We start from the raw sequence: 20,255 nt of genomic DNA on the forward strand, positions 1-20,255 counted from the left end.
AACCGGTCATTAAACGGTAAAAATCCCCCTTTATAATAATAATATTACTTATATATATATTTGTATTTTTATAAAAGTAAACTAATATAGCGTTAAGCTTTGTTTAAAGATTTTCCCTGTGGAACGAACCGGACTTACTAAAAACTACACTACTGTACGATTAGGTACACTGCCTATAAGTGTTGTAGCAAGGTTTAAGTATATCCATTCTATAAATAAATAAATATCTTGTGTAAAATTGTATCGTATTTAATAGTTTTTCCTAGTAAAATATAAACTATTTCGTATACCTTAGCTTTGACATCAGTAACCCCATAGACACTCCTATGGCGATTGGTGATACGTTGAGCATTAGAGAGTGTCCGCAAACTCCACAAGAGAAACAAAAAATGAAAAATGTTCCTTATGCTAGTGCGGTTGGAAGTCTCATGTATGCTATGATGTGTACGAAACCGGATATCTGCTTTGCTGTTGGCATGGTAAGCCGATACCAATCCAATCCAGGTTTAACCCATTGGAAAGCCGTGAAAAGGATACTTAGGTATCTTAAGGGTACTAGTCATTACTCTTTGTGCTACGAAGGAAATGATCTGCAAATGAGAGGCTATACTGATGCTGATTGGGGAAGAGATATGGATGAAAGAAAATTCACCTCTGGCTTTGTTTTTCTGTTAAACAAAGGTGCTATATCTTGGAGTAGCAAGAAACAATCATGTATAGCATTGTCTACAATGAAAGCTGAATTTGTGGCATTTTCAGCTGCTGCACAAGAAGCTGTGTGGCTTAGTCGATTTTTGACTAGCTTGGGGGTTGTTGGCAATACCATTGATCGAGCATTGATATACTCTGATAATGAAGCTGCCATTGCATATTCAAAAGACCCCAAGTTTCATTATAAAACAAAGCACATTGACATAAAGTACAATTATGTGAAGGAAAAAAATGCAAGAAAGGAAGTAAGTATAGAGTACATATCTACGCATGATATGGTAGCAGATCCTTTGACAAAACCTATACCTAGAGATGCATTTGTTAAGCATGTTAGGTCTCAAGGATTGCGTAGATTATGATGAATGTACTATTTTAATAAATGTACTTACAAATTTTTGTTTATATCCAATGCAATAAGTTTTCTTTTAAATCCTTGCTTTATTGTTCGCGCTTTGTGTTGCGAATCGAGAAAAGTATGTCGGACAGATACAAGATTAGCCCACTCACATGGGTAATCAATTCCATTTCATGTGACAAATGGAAAAGTGGTGTATATTAAGCATATTGTTTTAGTGACAATTGAGAGCTCAAGATTGAGATAATTAGACGCCACATTTGTAAGTGTACAAATATTATCTGAATATTCACAATTCACTTTATCTGTCATGAGTATCCAGATGTGAGTTCTTCAGAGTTTATGAGTAGATAAGTGAACTCGAGTTTTGAACATTGTGTATGTTTGAACTATCATCTGTGCAACATTGATTTGAAGACATACCTCCATTGTGAAGGAGAAATGTTGCAGCATGTGATTCATACCACATGTGATCAAGACGAACAAAAAGAGAAATAGAAGAAACGATCTCTACTTCTATGATATGTGAGTCCCTTGAGGTATTAGTAACCTCAATTTAATGTCCTTATGACTTTTTCTTGTCTCTTGAAGCTTAGTTTAATGTTTGCTATCTTAAGGCGTTGCTTAAGGGTTATGAGTGATTCAACCTGGGTGAACGTTCTTAGAAAATCAAGTTGAGCTAAGGCCAATGGATTCTAAGAAAAGGGAAGATCATTTGAAGTTCACCTTAACTTGTATTCACCGGTCGACCAATTATCTTTTGTCTTAGTGACAAGTCTTAGTGATAAATGATAATTGTGAATACAAAAGGGTTTTATGAATAAAACTGAGATCATGCGAGTTACTAATGTGATTAATGATCTAGGATATTGCATACTAAATCTACTCTTTCCAAGATTATTGAGATGCTATATATTCCTAACAGATGTATAACAATTGATCTCTCAAAGTATGCCGGTCGCACAGACTATTTCTCAGTATGAATGGTTTGCATATTATACAATAGTTTCTCGAAATATATATCGAGTATATATATCGAATTCGTTTGTGTGCGAGTGGGAGATGTTGGAAATTATTTGTGGTACACCCACAAACTCATTGTGTTAGATCCACCATTAGTGAGTTGTAAACTTATTTACTTTGATAGTACATGGTAATAAGTACCATTTGTAAACTTATTTACTTTGGTAGTACATGGTAATAAGTACCATTTGTATTTGGTAGTACAACTAAGGTAAATGATAGTACACATTGTAATAAGTACCATTTACATTTGATAGTACAACTAAGGTAAATGATAGTACACATTGTAATAAGTACCATTTACATTTGGTAGTACAACTAAGGTAATCTTTCCACTCATATCTCTATAAATAGAGAGTTAGTCTCTTCATGAAAAATACACAAGTCAGAGAGAATAATACACACATTAGAGAAACAAAATTTATGGTACTCGGCAAATCATTAAAGGAATTAGGTTGTGAAAACATGAAAGCTTTCCATTCGTGATCGTTTTCCCCGACCGGTGATCTAAACGTCGATCCTACTCGTTTCCGCTGCTCGTATTCGGTATGTCTCGAATTTATATTTATACAACAGTATGGGTCTAGACATATAGAATTATGGATCAGCCTGTTCGTAGTAGGAACGTTGTGACTCGTGAGATGTTCAGGTTGATAATGGGCCTAAAAAAAGGAGAGGTTACAAGTTGTCTAATGCGTATATATTACTAAATTAGTATATGTATGGGATCGATCACTCTTTGCATGCACCTTCCAAGAAGTCTAATTAATAATAAGTATATATCGGTATATGTATGTAAATTTTAAATATCTAAACATATTTCTCGCTCTATATATATGAACCAAATTATGGGCAGACAAGATTAAAGGAGTTCAAGATTAATTGGAAATTTTCTTTTCTTTAAGTTTTTGGTTTCTGAAAGGCTACTAATGAATTGGTTGTCTAGCACAGTCGCAATGTGTGGTTCAGAAATGTTTCCATGATGCTCATTAATTCCTAGACACTTTTGTTTATATGTTTTTTAGTTTCTATTTAAAATTAAAATTGTATGTCGGTTCAATCTACTTTTTTTTTTGGCTAAAATATACTTGATCAGGTGAACTCAACCCGTCACTTTGAGCATGTAAAAGATGAGAATCTTGTGCACTTTGTCTAATAATGCCTACCTATCCGCGTACGACACATTCTTGCCTGGTATATTTTATCCAAAAATCTTGTCAATCAATTTATTATTCTTTGTCAATAGCTACATCACTAACCATCCCAACATAGCCTAGTGATTATGAACTTAATATCAATCAAAAGAGGTTTCATGTGATATCTTGGGGTGGCGAGACAATTGGGTCAGAAACAATCACGATAACTTAGTTAGACCGCGTATATATGATAAATATAATTCCTTCCCAGGGTAGCTTGAAGAAAACTTTATAACTAAAATATTAAAAATTATACAAGCATCAATATGAAACTCTCCCACTATTCAAACTCATGCCGGATACTGGGGCGTGTGACTGAGTTCATTCGTAGGTCCATTTATTTATTAAGAATTTATAAATTAAACAATAAAATAGCTAATATAGCTTGTGACTGAGTTCATTCATCTGCTATGATACCTAAAATAGCTTGTGATTGAGTTTGTTCGTATATAAAATACCTACTTCAATTTATTAAATATATATTATCCATAAAATTGACAGAACAGCCTCTTCATACCGATAACAAGTGGGTGATGTTGAATACTTTATGAACCTTATTCACAAGAATATTTAGTTTCCTACACTTTCTATTACTTTAATTCTAGCTTAGCATCCATCCATTACTATGAGATTTTCCATCATTAAAATCATGTAATCTTGAAGTAATCCATTCTAATTTGTGTGGTTTCAATAGGGTAACACATATTCTATGAATCAAACTCAACTTCATCAGTTGCACGTGTTGGTGCATGAATCCTCAGCCGTAGTTTATCTTTATGTTTAACACATTCGGTTATGTAATAATGTTTACTTGTGACTATTGATTAAGCCGTAGTTTATCTTTATGTTTAACACATTCGGTTATGTAATAATGTTTACTTGTGATTGTGAGTACTTAATTTGTTAAATAATCAATATGTTAAACTGCACACACAGTCGACCGAGTGTGTGTACACACTCGACCGACTGTGTTACTCAGTCGACCGACTGAGAGACACACTCGACCGAGTGTGTCTGACCTGCAGTATATATACGGGTTGTGACTTCTTGATTGAGGTTAATCACCCCATTTACCCTAGTCGACTGGTTTTCGTCTCCAGAGAACCCTAACACCATCTACCACCGAAATATACCGTTTAGGCATCGATCTAATCTAGTTCTAGTCCTAGGTTTGATCAATTCGATCCCGATACGACCCATATCTCGGTTTAACCCCATTCTAGTGAATTCCGCCTCTAGGATAGTTAGCAAGCGACCTAAGATCCGTGAATAAACGTCTACAAAGTGGTATCAGAGAAAGGTTTCTGGTTTTGCTTGATCAAAATCGTTTTTGGGTCACAAAAAAAAAATCGGTGTTTTTGGTGTTTTTTGTGTTTTAATCATTTAATCTCTTTTTCTACGTTATAGTTGGTGTTTTCGTTGTCAAAAGGTGTTTCTGGAGTCTTTTCCATTGCTCTCTACGTTTTGGTTTAGTGTTTTTCATCAAAAATTGATTGAAAAATCGATTTTGGTCTAGAAAACCCTAACAGTCAACCTGCATCTGTCAAGAACACACTCGACCGTGTGTGTATTGACAACAGATCGTGTGAGTCCTTAGATCGACCGATTGAGGTAGTAAATCGACCGTGTGTCTTTCAGTTAAACCGTGTGAGTTATCTTAAGTCAATCGACCGTGTGAGTTCAGTCACTCGACCGTGTGAGCTATACAATCGACCGAGGGAGATAGACAGTCGGCCGTGTGAGTTTGTAATACCAAAGGATTATTAAGTAACGAAGTGCTGCCCAAATTTTGTCAGACAATCGACCGTGTTAGTCATACAATCAAACGTGTGTCTCATACAATCGACCGTGTGTCTAAGACAATCGACCGCGTGTCATTAATCAGAAATTTCATTAATCTTGAATTTAATCCTAACTAATTTAAAATGTCGGACACTAATGAACAAGTAACAAACGAATACAGTGGATTGGTGATTGCTCCAGGACTACAAAAACTGTTACTAAATGAGAATGAGTCTGGAACTTCTAATAAGGTTCCCAAGCTTGACAACCTAAAGGACTTTTTAGACTGGAAGGCGCATTTTATGATATATTTGAATGGTATAGATTCTAGACTATGGGAGTTTATTGAGACTGAGTTTGTATGGCCAAATGGGGCAGACGGTGAACCTAAAGAGACCGCTCAGTTCAATCCTGCTGAGCTTGAACAGTATAACTTGGAGTGTAAGTGCTATGCTCAAATTACTCATGCACTGTCTAAGGAGATCTTCTCATAGCTCAAGAACAGAAATAAAACCTCGTATACCCTTTGGCTTGCTCTTCAATCAGCCACAAGAGGAACAGCCACTTACCGTGCCACTAAGGGTAAGGTTCTTAAAGATGAATGGAGAGTGTTTGCTGCTCTACCTTCCGAGTCTCTTGGACAAACTTTGGAGAGATATCGTCTGCTGGTTGCTGAAATGGCAGATTATGGAATTGATTTATCTGATGAGAAAGCAGTTAGAGTTTTGAAAGACGGTCTTCCTGAGAAATGGGACAATGAAATTGAAAAGATTCAGAATAGGTACATTGCATCAGGTCGTACGTTAACCTTGACAGATTTTACTTCCAAGTTGATGGAAAAGGATATTCAGGTTGAGGCAAAGAGAAAGAGACTTGGTACTGTAGCTGGTTAGTCAATTATTGGGTCATCCTCGGGAAATCATGCTCCTCTGCAAACAGCGTACATTTCCACCAATGCATCACAGATCTCAGCTCCAGTATCAGATTCTGGTTATTTCAATGCCAAATCTCAAGCACAGAAATCAACTGCTAAACTGATTGATTCAAGCATTCAACAACAGACTCAATCACCAGTGATCAAGACGGAAAATATCAAGAAAAGGCCTCTAGAATTGATTCAGGAGGATATGGCTTTAGCTGCCATTGTTGTTAACTCTTACAATGATAAGATAAGTGGGCAGATAATCAATGGTCATCTGGAGAATGAGGATTATGATCAGATTGATGAGGATGAGATTAAGAGAATGGACATCCTGTTTGCTATGGGAAGTGTGGTGAGACGTGCTAGGAAGTATTTGAAGAGAACAGGTCAGAGTACTTTGAGTCTGAATCGCAATACTAAGTTTGGTTTTGATATGTCCAAAGTGAGATGCCATAATTGTGATGAACTTGGTCATTTCAAGAGGACATGCACAAGACCACCTAAGCCTGGTTTTCATAATCCTTTTCATAACACTTCAATTGAGGTGACTCCTGGACATGCTGGTCCGACAGTGAACAAAGAAGCAACTTCTAGTGGTCAATCCAAAGCTTTGACTACTACATATGATGATGAAGTGTGTGATTAGTCGATCTCAGTTGATGCTGAAAAAGCTAACGTGGTTTTTATTGGTAAGAGTGAAGCTGAAATATAAGAAGAAAGGGTTATCAGAAGAAATGCTGGTTGTATAGGTAAAGATGATCCTGCTTGCACATGCTATGTCTGCAAATGTGATGCATGTATGAAAAGGGTTGAAGCGGTAATGAAGATGTGTCTTAGAAAGAGAATTAGTGACAGGTTGTATGATAAGTTCCGCAAAGCCAAGGATCTGTCTGATCTTGAATTCACAACTAATTCTTCAGATGACGATGAATCCTCGGGAATGAGTTGTCATACGGTGTGACGACCGTCCTAATCCACCTAGACGAAGTCTTCAACATTTGGTCCCATTGCGAGGTACTGACTTGAATATGCCATGAACGACTCCATGTAATATGAGCAAATGCACAGCAGAAGATTTCTTTCATACCTGAGAATAAACATGCTTAAAAGTGTCAACCAAAAGGTTGGTGAGTTCATAGATTTATCATAACAATCATTTCAATATATTAATAGACCACAAGATTTATGTTTATAAATATATGTACACTCGCAAGTTTATAAAAGTATTCTATAAGCCCTCCGATCCGTGGCTAGCTTTGCTTGCTTCCCCTTCTATGGGACAGTAGACAGGCTAGCTACAGGTGAGCGCTTCGGTAACCATACTTAACAATTAATGTGGCATATTCCCTTTATTATGAAATCTCCCTACACTGTACTAAGTGTAGTAAAAATGAAGTACTATGCAACCGTTTACGATACTAGAGCGACTAGCCCGGTTAGGGTGTTCAAACCCGATAGATCTAACAATAGGATTCACGCTTACATGTTCTTCCAACATGTAAATATTAGTTACCAAGCTATTATGGAAGATATGTAAGGTGGTACAACTCAACGTAGAATATATTTTAAGTACTTATGTCTATTTCGTCAAACATAAAAGCAGCGCATGTATTCTCAGCCCAAAAATATATATTGCAAAAGCAATTAAAAAGGGAGCAAATGAAACTCACAGCACGATATTTTGTAGTAAAAATATTCATACGACGATACTGAACAATGCAGGGTTGGCCTCGGATTCACAAACCTATATCATATATATATATATATATATATATATATATATATATATATATATATATATATATATATATATATATATATATATATATTAACACATATAGTTGTAATCGAACGAATTTATATATTATTAGTGATATCCTTGTTATTTTAATAAATATGTGCTTCATTAATAACTTAATTAAATGTATTTATTTTATATACTTTAAATAAATAAAAATGTTAATATAGTTTAGTTAAGTATATTTCTATATGATTAATTTTTATTGTAGTAATGATAATAATATTAGTAGTAATATTGATACTAATAATAATAATAATAATAATAATAATAATAATAATAATAATAATAATAATAATAATAATAATAATAATAATAATAATAATAATAATATGGTTGTTATAAAAATAATAATGATACTAGTAACACTAAAAATGATAATAATACTAATAATGTAAAAAAAAATACTAATATTAATATTAAAATAATAATAATTGGGATAATAAAATAATAATGATAAAAATAATGATAATTCTAATAATAATAATAATAATGATACTTAATAATAATAATAATAATAATAATAATAATAATAATAATAATAATAATAGTAATAACAATAATAATAATAATAATAATAATAGTACTACTAATAATAATAATAATAATAATAATAATAATAATAATAATAATAATAATAATAATAATAATAATAATAATAATAATAATAATAATAATAATAATAATAATAATAATGATGAGAAATAAGTAAACTACCTCAAAGAAGTAGCCCCTTAAAAAAATGCCCAAGTCCGGGTTTGAACCCGCGACCTCCCGCTAACTCGATAACATATCCAACCCACTGATCTGCCCCCTTACTTTCTGTTGTAATTCGTTCCTTACATTTTTTTAACCATAATCATTTCTATTATTTAATTATCATCATCTTAACTTCATTATTATCATAACAAGGCATCATCATCTACTTACTTCAATCGTCATTTTATCATTCTTATTCATCATCTAGCCCTCATCATCATCATTATTTATATCATGATAACCTCGTCATTTATCATCATCTCATTAAGTATCATATTCATTTAAAAGTGCAGTCCACAAAATAATATAGGTCTCGGCCCAACAACCCAAATTAAAGGCCCAACAATAGTCTAATTTAAAAGTAAACGGGTTTGGTCTGTAATCTTCAAACGGCAATAGAAGTGGAAACAGGGAAAAATCACGCAGTCCTTTTCATCCATATACACATCATCATAATAGTGATCACCTTCACCGTTTAAATAAAATCACCATCATTCTTTAATATTACAGCTCATCATCATACGCTCATCATCATAAGCTCATCATCTCGATCTTTATTATCATCATTGTGATCGTTGCAGGAATAAAACAGGTACATATCACTGCTGTAGCAGCAACACGTCGATGGAAGAAAAAAATAATAATAATAGCAGCGTAACAGTGAACATAGGCTGCAGGTTTTATTCGTTAGCGGTCTGTTCGAAGGGGAGTAATACAACAACAATAAACAGCAATAATAGTGATGTTGGTGGTGGTTGTTTCGACTGAAACAGAAAAAATTAAGCGAGTGGTGATTACGCATGGTGAGGGTGGATTAGGGTGGTTGTTTAGTGAGGAAGGTGATGATGGTAACTCGTTAGATGGTGGTGGTTCGATCAAGAAGAAGAGAAGTTTGAACATTAGTTGTGGCGGATGGGTGTGGTAATGATTTGTGGTTATGATGCTTGGTCCATAGAATTAAAGAGAGGAGGGATGTGGTAATGGGTTTAATATCATGCATTATATGTATGTGTACATATAATATGTATGAGTTCGGTAGTGGAGGAAATAAACAAAACAAGTGAATGAATATTATTCTCAATTCATATTACAGACAAAATGAAAAGAATCAAGTAGATATGTGATTGTGATTTAAAACAGAAAGGTGATGTGGTGTGCATCAGACAAAGAAAGTGTAACATCCCATTTTTCCCGTACATATCTAAGGGTACATACTTAATTGTAGTACGCGTGTAGCTCGTTCGTTTATGTGATTAAATAAGTTGTTGTGTTAGTTGTTGTATAAATGTATATGTATAAATACTTGGGAATGTGTGCATGCATGAGTTTGTACCTAAGTTTTAATGGTGATAAGTCATGTGAGACTTAAATGTGAAGTTTAGATATATAGGAAGCGAGAACGGGGCGTACAAGCCAAATATTTAATCGTTAAATTTGTTGCCGAGAAAACGATCAGGCACAGGCCTTTGCCGCGCCGCAGAAGCTTTTGTCGCGCTGCGACATTGAACTCAAATGAGAGTCAGGAGGCATGATAAGAAGGGTCGAGTTTTCCTTTATATGTCGCGCCGCGGAGAAGAAGGTCGCGCCGCGACCAATAACTAGAATCTGAGTCAGGAATGATTTAAGAAAGCTCGTAAAATACGTTAATTGTCGAGCCGCGACAATTGGGGCCGCGCCGCGACCCACTGGGTGAACTGGTTCCGGATTTTGTTTTTAAAATAAGTGGTTCAAGGGCAAAATCGTCTTTTTGCGTATAGATCTGATGGAGACTTTAAGTCTCAGCCACTTATCCTTTATTATTCATTTCTTTTTCATTTTATTTCTCTAATTTCTCTCAAAACTTAGAAACCCGTTTGATTTCAAGTGAGATTTGAGAGTGGAGATTTGTGAATCAAACCTTGAAGCAAGAATTAAAGTTGTTCTCCTTGTTCTTAGCTACAAGTGGATAGTGTTGGTAAGTCTTAACTCTATGTTTTGAGTTTTAATTAGTTTATGCTAGGGTTTGGTTCATTTGGAATTTGTAAGACCCATTTGGGGGTAATATGGGTGGATTTGGGTTATATTGATGAAAGTAAACCCTAATGGCCATAACCTAGGGCTTGGCCTAATGAGTTGAGGTTGTAAGTGTTAAATGGTGTTGTTGGTCACCAATACACCTTTAAATTGATGAAAGAAGTGTTAATGGGTGAGTTTGACTCGATTGTGAGTCTAAGTATTTAAAATGGGTCAAATGGGTACTAGTTGACCTAATTGGGTGAAATGGGTATGAAATACCCCAAGTTTTTGTTAGTTGAGGTTAGTAGACTTTAAATCACTAGCTTTAGTGATTTAATATGTGTCTTGGCCATTTATGAGCAGTTTTGGTGTAGTTGAGCCATTTAATGCAAATTGGGTCATTAAATGCTCAAGTGTAAGTAATGTGGCTAGTTCCACTAGTTTGTGTATTGAAAGTGTACTTAATGTATTAGGTACATTGCTTTGAAGTTCAGAAGTTCATAATCATCATCCTTGTAGTAAGGTGAGTGGAATAACTATGCGTGTACGTATATAATGTATTTATTTGTGTAGTATGAATGTGGCATTATCGCGGTGTTCAAGACACCACATTCTATGTAACGATGGTATTGTCGCGGTGTTCAAGACACTACTCATTGGTTGATTGACATGTGGTATTGTCGCTGTGTTTAAGACACCACATTGTCATGGGAGTGGATGTTGCGGTGTTTAAGACACCACTCATTGTTCGGATTGACATGTGGAATCGTCGCGGTGTTCAAGACGCCACATTGTCATGGAGGGTGAGTTAGTCGCGGTGTTCAAGACATCACCCGAGGGATTAGTGATTACGCAGTGTTTAAGTAACACTAATGGATGTTATGAACTCCGACGGTCTTTTACGAGTACCGTTCCCTTGTACGATTGGTTAACCATGGTTGTGTGAATTCATATCTAGCATAATTAAATTGTGAACTATATGCTATTGTTGTTGCTAGCTTCTTGTGTATTGTGGATAGTAGTTTATGCATGATGTTTGCATAGTTATCGAATTGCTAGCTTGTATGCGGTATGGTAAGTGATTGCAAGTAAGTAGATTATATATGAACATGTATAATTATTGCATTCACTAAGCAATTAGCTTACCCCTCTCGTTGTTTATCTTTTTAGATGCAGGTGCAGATAGGGGAAAAAGGGTTGTTGGGTACTAGGTGTCCTTTGATGATGTTTCGTTGGAGCTTTTGGAAGTTGGCCTAACGTTTTGGGTAGTTTAGTCCCAAACCATGGTCGAAGTGTCGTTTGGATTATAAACTATCATTTGTAGTGGGTCGAACTTGTATTAAACTTAATTAATGGCCTTCATGCCTTGTAAACATTTAAATTGTGGTACGTTTTAAATGGAACTTGTGAAATGGTTTACATATTTTATTGGCGGGTAAATGTGTTTTATTTAAAAAAAAATATCGTATGGAAATGCGGGTTGGGTTGTTTCAAGCGGTATCAGAGCATGGTCTAAGGGATTTAGGCAACGTGAGATAGGTGCCTAGACTTAGACTTTATTGTGTGTGCGCTTTATGCGGGACTTGTAGGACTTCGGGTCGGATCGGGAATTGTTAGTGCATAGGTTTATGTGAACTAACCTTGCGCTAATTGTTTTGTGTTGTAGTTGGAATCATCAAGTGAGATAGACGTTGCACTAACGAGTTAATGCGACGTGCTCACGTAGCAATGACTAGCTACCATTGTTACGGGTGCAAATCGTGTCAAACAAACGATGTACGACGATCGTTGAGCAAGATGAGGTAGTGTGGTGTATATGTATATATACATATGTGTTATGTCTTTTCGTCTTGTTATTTAATCTATTTCATTTCTTAAGAATGAAGACGGAAGATGGGTACGGAACGGAAGAGCCTACTCATGAAAGGAGGAATGAGGTAACGGTAATGGTTGAAGCCGCGATTGAACAATGCGTCTCGGGTTTCGCCAATGGAGTTAGTCAAGTAGTCAAGGAGTCAATCGAAGGACGAGTAACCGAGATGGTCCGAGACCAAGTGACTAAGGTTGTAAGGGAAGAGTTTGAAAAGAGGTTCTCCAAACCTCAAGGTAGTGGTGAAGAAGAAGTACTTGCAAGGCTAGAGCCACATGGTGCTCCGGGCAATAGGAAGAGGGGTACGTCTGAAGGCGTAGGGAATGTGAAAAACAAGAGTAAGGGAGGTTGCACATCTAAATGTTTCAATTGTGGTGTTAGGGGCCACAAGATATGGGAGTGCACGTTGCCGAGGAGTGATAACGGAATGTGCTACCATTGTCATAAAGAGGGGCACCGAAGGTCGGAGTGTACCGAATTGTTTATTGATCAAAGTAGAGGTGTAATTGAGGCAGCTAGTAGCATGAAGAAGGGAGCGTCGAGCTCCGGTGGGTTGAAGTGTTACAATTGTGGGCAACGGGGACATAAGTCTTTTGAATGTCCGTCGGGCAAAACTGTATGTTTTTATTGTCGGAAGGAAGGGCACCAAAGGTCTGAGTGTCCCGATCGGGCTAGTAATCAGACTAAGAAGTTATGAGGTTTCGTGCCTACATGTTATAATTGTCTACAGCGAGGCCATTTGGCACGGGATTGTACGAGTGTACCCGTGAGCACGATCAGGTGCTTAAATATGCCAGGCGGAGGGACACAAAAGGTCGGAGTGTTCCGAATCGTTTACTGATCGGGTTAAGAGATTAGAGCGCGACTACTTGATGGATAGTGAAGCACAGAAGTCCAGCGATACTGCTTCAGGTACTTTCGTTTTTGATGCAAATATGCCTTATTAATTGTCGTGTGCCGATGTATTCGGTTATGAAGTTGAGACTTAAGTCTCGTTATGAAACCTAATTAGTCTCAAGTGAACGTATATTTCAATAGTACCCATATAAGTACGGGGTTAGTAATTATGATGACGGTGCACTAGGGTAACTCTTGGGTGTGAATGCATTAGTGTAAATACGTGGTATTGCTACGGGTAGCATTCCTAATGGAATTACCCTACGTTGGAGTTGGATTGACGATTTCAGGGCGTAAGACTTGGTGCAACCAAGCATTCCTTAGTGTTGGGAAAATGTTCTACCAAGCCATGGAGACGGGATTTGGTTTTCGGATGTTGAGCGTGTTCGCTTTCGTGTGAAAGTTGATGAAACCGTTAAGACAAAGTGTTCGATCTAGACGAATGTTGGTAATGGAGTCTATGGGACCCAACGTTAGGTGTCTTTTTCGTACCTACTAGCGTGGTATTTGACTCCGATGGTGTAACGGTTACATCGAACATCGGGTTTCGATTAAGTGGCAAAGGATAATTCGAATTCCTTCGTATGCTCAAGGGTGGAGCAAAGTTTGGTGATATGTGTGTTATGAGATGAAAGACGGGTGAACCTCGTCTCTCTTTTACGAGATGGTTGTGGTTTTGGGTCGTTAAGCTCGTTCGAGTGAGACCCGTAGGCTTTGTAGATTGTGTGTGTATTGTTGCTCGTATGTGAGTTTAACAACTAATTGCTTGTGTGCGCGTGTTATTGGGTTAGTATACACCGGGTGTTATATCACCATGTGAGAGTACGTGATATGTAATTGTCTTATCGAGAGTGTTGTGTTTTGATTTGGGGTAGCCGCGAGGGCTTAACTGAGCGTATAGTGATGAGACCGTGTAGGGCGTGGTCCCAATTGTTGTGTTGAACTTATGGTAAAACCAATTAGGCCGTAACCAGAGTGTGGTGGTACGCTTGACGATAATAACATACTATGATGTATATACACATGTTAATTGGCGGTTCAATTTCGATGGCAGTTTTGTGATTGTGTGGCGAGTGTTGTACGCTCTTAACAGCCACTCTTTTCTTTTATGATTTAGGGGGGGTGCGCGGTATGCCATTCTAGAGGCATTTCTGTTAACCACGTTCATGTGCGGGTAGATTCATGGTGGTTAACTATTCTTATGTATGTAGGTGATCGGGTTAATGGTTATGACGAAGTTAGAAAGGTGTAAGCCTTGGTGTTCCAAGCGCCTCCTTAGTGTTGAGTTGAAAGATAAATGGGCTAGCTATGCGGTCTAGGTGGGTAGTGACTAACGGGCATCGCTAGGAAGTCATGGGCGTTGAGCCATAAGGCTCGTTAGATTAGTGTGACCGTGTGTAGTCAGGTGACGTGTGACGCCGGGAGTAGACCCCGTAAGGGTCGAATCTTTGGAGACTCGGTGTTAGAAATTGGAGTTGGATAACACAACGCCAGGTGCCTCCTTATACCCGCTAGTGTAGCTTTTGACTCCGATGGTATGATTACTTTGGATTTGGGTACCGGTGAGAAACCTGAAGTTACAACTGTGGTATATTGTAGTGTTTAGCGGGCGTTAACACTTAACTGATTTGAAAGATCGAGGTTTGAATATCTTATAGTGAGTCCTTGGAAGGACTATTGAGTATGACCAACGCCGGAAAAATGTAATGGGCATTGTGGAATGTCGAAATTCCACAGGGCGTTATCATCTTGACGGTGAAAGTAGGGGGTTAAAACCCTAAATGGGGGGAGTTAAGTACCGGAGAATGCGGAAAAAGTCCCTAACTAGTAGATGTGATGAGCGAACGGGTGTCGCTTATATAGGAAAAAAAGACTTTGGTGGTCTTCGAAAAAGTCCCAAGTTGAACTTGGGAATGAATTGTGAAGGTATTTAGTGACACGAGTCAAGTGGCGAGTTTTCCGATGATCCTTGCGGGAGATTTTAGGAAGGTGTCGGGATGATTCCCGAGTATTCTATGGTGGGAAGGCATGATGACGGAGGTCGTCAGGGGATTATTCCACCTTTGAATTTATTGTGAATGTATGGTACGAGTTAAATACTAGGTGTAGGAGCGAGCGATTGCGGTTGTTTTGTCTCAAGGGATGATTATCCTTGCTCGTTGTAACATGATGCGTTAGTGTACGAAGTAAGAACCTGGATGGGTGGTTACTATATGTGTGATTCCGTATTGGAGACGGAAATGTTCAAGGTAGAAGTGCTCAACTTCTAGTATTTGGTGCGGATCACGAGGACGTGATCCAATCTAAGTGGGAGAGAGTTGTAACATCCCGTTTTTCCCGTACATATCTAAGGGTACATACTTAATCGTAGTACGCGTGTAGCTCATTCGTTTATGTGATTAAATAAGTTGTTGTGTTAGTTATTGTATAAACGTATATGTATAAATACTTGGGAATGTGTGCATGCATGAGTTTGTACATAAGTTTTAATGGTGATAAGTCATGTGAGACTTAAATGTGAAGTTTAGATATGTAGGAAGCGAGAACGGGGCGTACAAGCCAAATATTTAATCGTTAAATTTGTTGTTGAGAAAACGATCAGGCACAGGCCTTTGCCGCGCCGAGGAAGCTTTTGTCGTGCCGCGACATTGAACTCAAACCAGAGTCAGGAGGCATGATAAGAAGGGTCGAGTTTTTCTTTATATGTCGAGCCGCGGAGAAGAAGGCCACGCCGCGACCAATAACTAGAATCTGAGTCAGGAATGATTTAAGAAAGCTCGTAAAATACGTTAATTGTCGCGCCGCGACAATTGGGGCCGCGCCGCGACCCACTGGGTGAACTGGTTCCAGATTTTGTTTTTAAAATAAGTGGTTCAAGGGCAAAATCATCTTTTCGCGTATAGATTTGATGGAGACTTTAAGTCTCAACCACTTATCCTCTATTATTCATTTCTTTTTCATTTTCTTTCTCTAATTTCTCTCAAACTTAAAAACCCATTTGATTTCAAGTGAGATTTGAGAGTGGAGATTTGTGAATCAAACCTTGGAGCAAGAATTAAAGTTGTTCTCCTTGTTCTTAGCTACAAGTGGATAGTGTTGGTAAGTCTTAACTCTATGGTTTGATTTTTAATTAGTTTATGCTAGGGTTTGGTTCATTTGGAACTTGTAAGACCCATTTGGGGGTAATATAGGTGAATTTGGGTTATATTGATGAAAGTAAACCCTAATGGCCATAACCTAGGGCTTGGCCTAATGAGTTGAGGTTGTAAGTGTTAAATGGTGTTGTTGGTCACCAATACACCTTTAAATTGATGAAAGAAGTGCTAATGGGTGAGTTTGACTCGATTGTGCGTTTAAGTATTTAAAATGGGTCAAATGGGTACTAGTTGACCTAATTGGGTGAAATGGGTATGAAATACCCCAAGTTTGTGTTAGTTGAGGTTAGTAGACTTTAAATCACTAGCTTTAGTGATTTAATATGTGTCTTGGCCATTTATGGGCGGTTTTGGTGTAGTTGATCCATTTAATGCAAATTGGGTCATTAAATGCTCAAGTGTAAGTAATGTGGCTAGTTCCACTAGTTTGTGTATTGAAAGTGTACTTAATGTATTAGGTACATTGCTTTGAAGTTCGGAAGTGCATAATCATCATCCTTGTATTAAGGTGAGTGGAATAACTATGCGTGTACGTATATAATGAATTTATTTGTGTAGTATGAATGTGGCATTGTCGCGGTGTTCAAGACACCACATTCTATGTAACGATGGTATTGTCGCGGTGTTCAAGACACTACTCATTGGTTGATTGACATGTGGTATTGTCGCGGTGTTTAAGACACCACATTGTCATGGGAGTGAATGTCGCAGTGTTTAAGACACCACTCATTGTTCGGATTGACATGTGGAATCATCGCGGTGTTCAAGACGCCACATTGTCATGGAGGGTGAGTTAGTCGCGGTGTTCAAGACATCACCCGGGGGATTAGTGATTACGCGGTGTTTAAGTAACACTAATGGATGTTATGAACTCCGACGGTCTTTTACGAGTACCGTTCCCTTGTACGATTGGTTAACCATGGTTGTGTGAATTCATATCTAGCATAATTAAATTGTGAACTATATGCTATTGTTGTTGCTAGCTTCTTGTGTATTGTGGATAGTAGTTTATTCATGATGTTTGCATAGTTATCGAATTGCTAGCTTGTATGCGGTATGGTAAGTGATTGCAAGTAAGTAGATTATATATGAACATGTATAATTATTGCATTCACTAAGCAATTAGCTTACCCCTCTCGTTGTTTATCTGTTTAGATGCAGGTGCGGATAGGGAAAAAGGGGTTGTTGGGCACTAGGTGTCCTTTGATGATGTTTCGTTGGAGCTTTTGGAAGTTGGCCTAACGTTTTGGGTATTTTAGTCCCAAACCATGCTCGAAGTGTAGTTTGGATTATAAACTATCATTTGTAGTGGGTCGAACTTGTATTAAACTTAATTAATGGCCTTCGTGCCTTGTAAACATTTAAACTGTGGTACGTTTTAAATGGAACTTGTGGAATGGTTTACATATTTTATTGGTGCGTAAATGTGTTTTATTAAAAAAAAAAAATTATCGTATGGAAATGCGGGTTGGGTAGTTTCAGAAAGGATTATTAGGAATTGCAAGTGGTGAATGAATATGATGGATAATTTGTTCATATATATGTACGTGTAATATATATATATATATATATATATATATATATATATATATATATATATATATATATATATATATATATATATATATATATATATATATATATATATATATATATATATATATATATATATATATATATAGATATATATATAGAGTTTTAGATTATTATTAAAAGTCAAAAATAGTAATTAAACATGTGAATAAATATCTCTTTACTGCAAGATAGGAATTAAAGTGATGTCTTTGTTTGATATAAGAATATATATATATATATATATATATATATATATATATATATATATATATATATATATATATATATATATATATATATATATATATAAGTGATTGATATGATAAACACAAAACAAATAAAGTATAAATCAAGTAAAAATCAACTTTTTGATATAATAACCAAAATATAATAATCCTGCGATGATATTAGCCGTCGCCTTTCACAGGCTGGATTTCGTACTCCGTTGTTACTGAGTGACGGATAAAAGTGTTCAGAAAAATCCCATATTTTTAAATCAACTATATTTATTTATTTTGGTCATTATGGTGTAAAATTTGGTCATTAATTTATTAAATAAAAATTACATCAACTGTCCCTCTAAATTTTATGTAAAATATAAAAAGTGCTAAAACTTAACAAATAGTTCCTAAATACATTTTTAATAAGCCTAAAATTTACATCACCGTTTATTTTTACAATTACATAAGTTTGAATTTAACTTGCTTAATATCAATCGGAACATCAAACGAGTATTACAATCATTTAATATTTATTTTTAATATACTTTATTTATATATATAAATATATTTTAAATAGTAATTATTATAATATCATATTTTTATTTTATTAATTTTTAATAACAACAACATATAATACTTCAAATTATATTTCGAATTATTATTTATATTTACATACACACATATCTATTTACAATTAATTGTTCGTGAATCGTCGAGAACAGTCGAAGGTCAATTGAAAAATAGTTCAAACTTTTTGAGACTCAACCTAACAGACTTTGCTTATTGTGTCAAAAATATTAAATCGTATCAAGAGTTTGGTTTAAAATTAGTCGATATTTTCCGGGTCGTCACAGTACCTACCCGTTAAAGAAATTTCGTCCCGAAATTTTTTCGAGGTCGTCATGGCTAACAATAAAAATATTTTCATGACGAATATGAGCTGATAAATAGAGTTTTATCACTGTTGAGTAATATGGATAAGATAATTCGACTACTCGAAGAGTATGAGTGAAGCTATCACAAAAGAGTGAAATGAATAAAATAAAATTTGTCTTAACTTTTGACGTAGTCACATTTGAATTTAGAAAATAATGTGCGTCTAATCTTTTGAAGTTGTCTTGGTTGAATTTAATTCAAGGGATTAAGGAAATCTTCAAAATCTAAATAAGATCTGAGTCTTCGGAACTTAAGGAAATTAGGATCTTTTGAATTAAATGTGGTCATCTGTCTTGATTGCTATGTCTGATATTTTCATTATAAATTAAACCCTTCCATTCCATTATTTTCATCACTCCTATATTTTCTTTCTTAATTCTTACTTCTAAAAGGTTGTGAAAATGCTTCATCCAGTTCTAATCCTTGATATTTTCCTAATTATCTTTTCTGTCATCCTTATTTTTAATCTTCCACCAGAAGAATCTGTTTACTTCTACTGTTACCTTGGGGTGATACTATTCTTAATTCTACCGTGTCTTTATATTGCTATTTATATTAATATCCACGGTTTGTAACCTCCGTGTTGTTATTGGGCTTTATATTTCCTCTTATATTTTAGAGCTCTTTGCCTTTTTATTTTCTTCTCGACCTCTAATAAAGCGAGTAATGGTTCAGAATTCATAAGTATGGAGTTTAGAATGAACTTAATGTTCTAAACAAGAAAGAACGTAATAGCACGATTTGATTTGTCAAAATACCAGAATCACTGAGGATGGAACTATCAAGAATATATTTTCTTGATATGTTCAGAAGTTAAGCAGAATGAAAGAGTTATGTAACATGGCACATGATGACGGTATAGTCTGTGAATCATCATGTTTCATTAGAACTTCCAGCATGACTTACTGTAATATAATCACATTGGCCAAGTGTCATTATATTATACTAACTCATGCTCTAATTCTCAACACTCCTCCAGAATTCATTCATAATTTATACTTAGATTTTATAGACGTTTCCAATATAATGGAATACAGAAAGCACGAAGAGGTATATAATT

The 20,255-nt window shown here is 35.9% G+C and overlaps 1 protein-coding gene across 1 annotated transcript; it reads left to right on the top strand.

The window, feature by feature from the left end:
* Positions 1–326: 326 nt before the first annotated feature.
* LOC139887788 (secreted RxLR effector protein 161-like) lies at positions 327–1,070 on the top strand. The gene has a single exon (XM_071870844.1). It carries the CDS (start codon positions 327–329, stop codon positions 1,068–1,070), a length of 744 nt encoding a protein of 247 aa, XP_071726945.1.
* The last annotated feature ends 19,185 nt before the right edge of the window (positions 1,071–20,255 follow it).

Source organism: Rutidosis leptorrhynchoides, chromosome 2, assembly GCF_046630445.1.
Source record: "Rutidosis leptorrhynchoides isolate AG116_Rl617_1_P2 chromosome 2, CSIRO_AGI_Rlap_v1, whole genome shotgun sequence".
Classification (NCBI taxonomy): domain Eukaryota; kingdom Viridiplantae; phylum Streptophyta; class Magnoliopsida; order Asterales; family Asteraceae; genus Rutidosis; species Rutidosis leptorrhynchoides.

What these genes read in the sequence shown, in the direction of transcription:
- LOC139887788 (XM_071870844.1), top strand. Translation starts at nt 327, where the DNA reads ATGGCGATTGGTGATACGTTGAGCATTAGAGAGTGTCCGCAAACTCCA.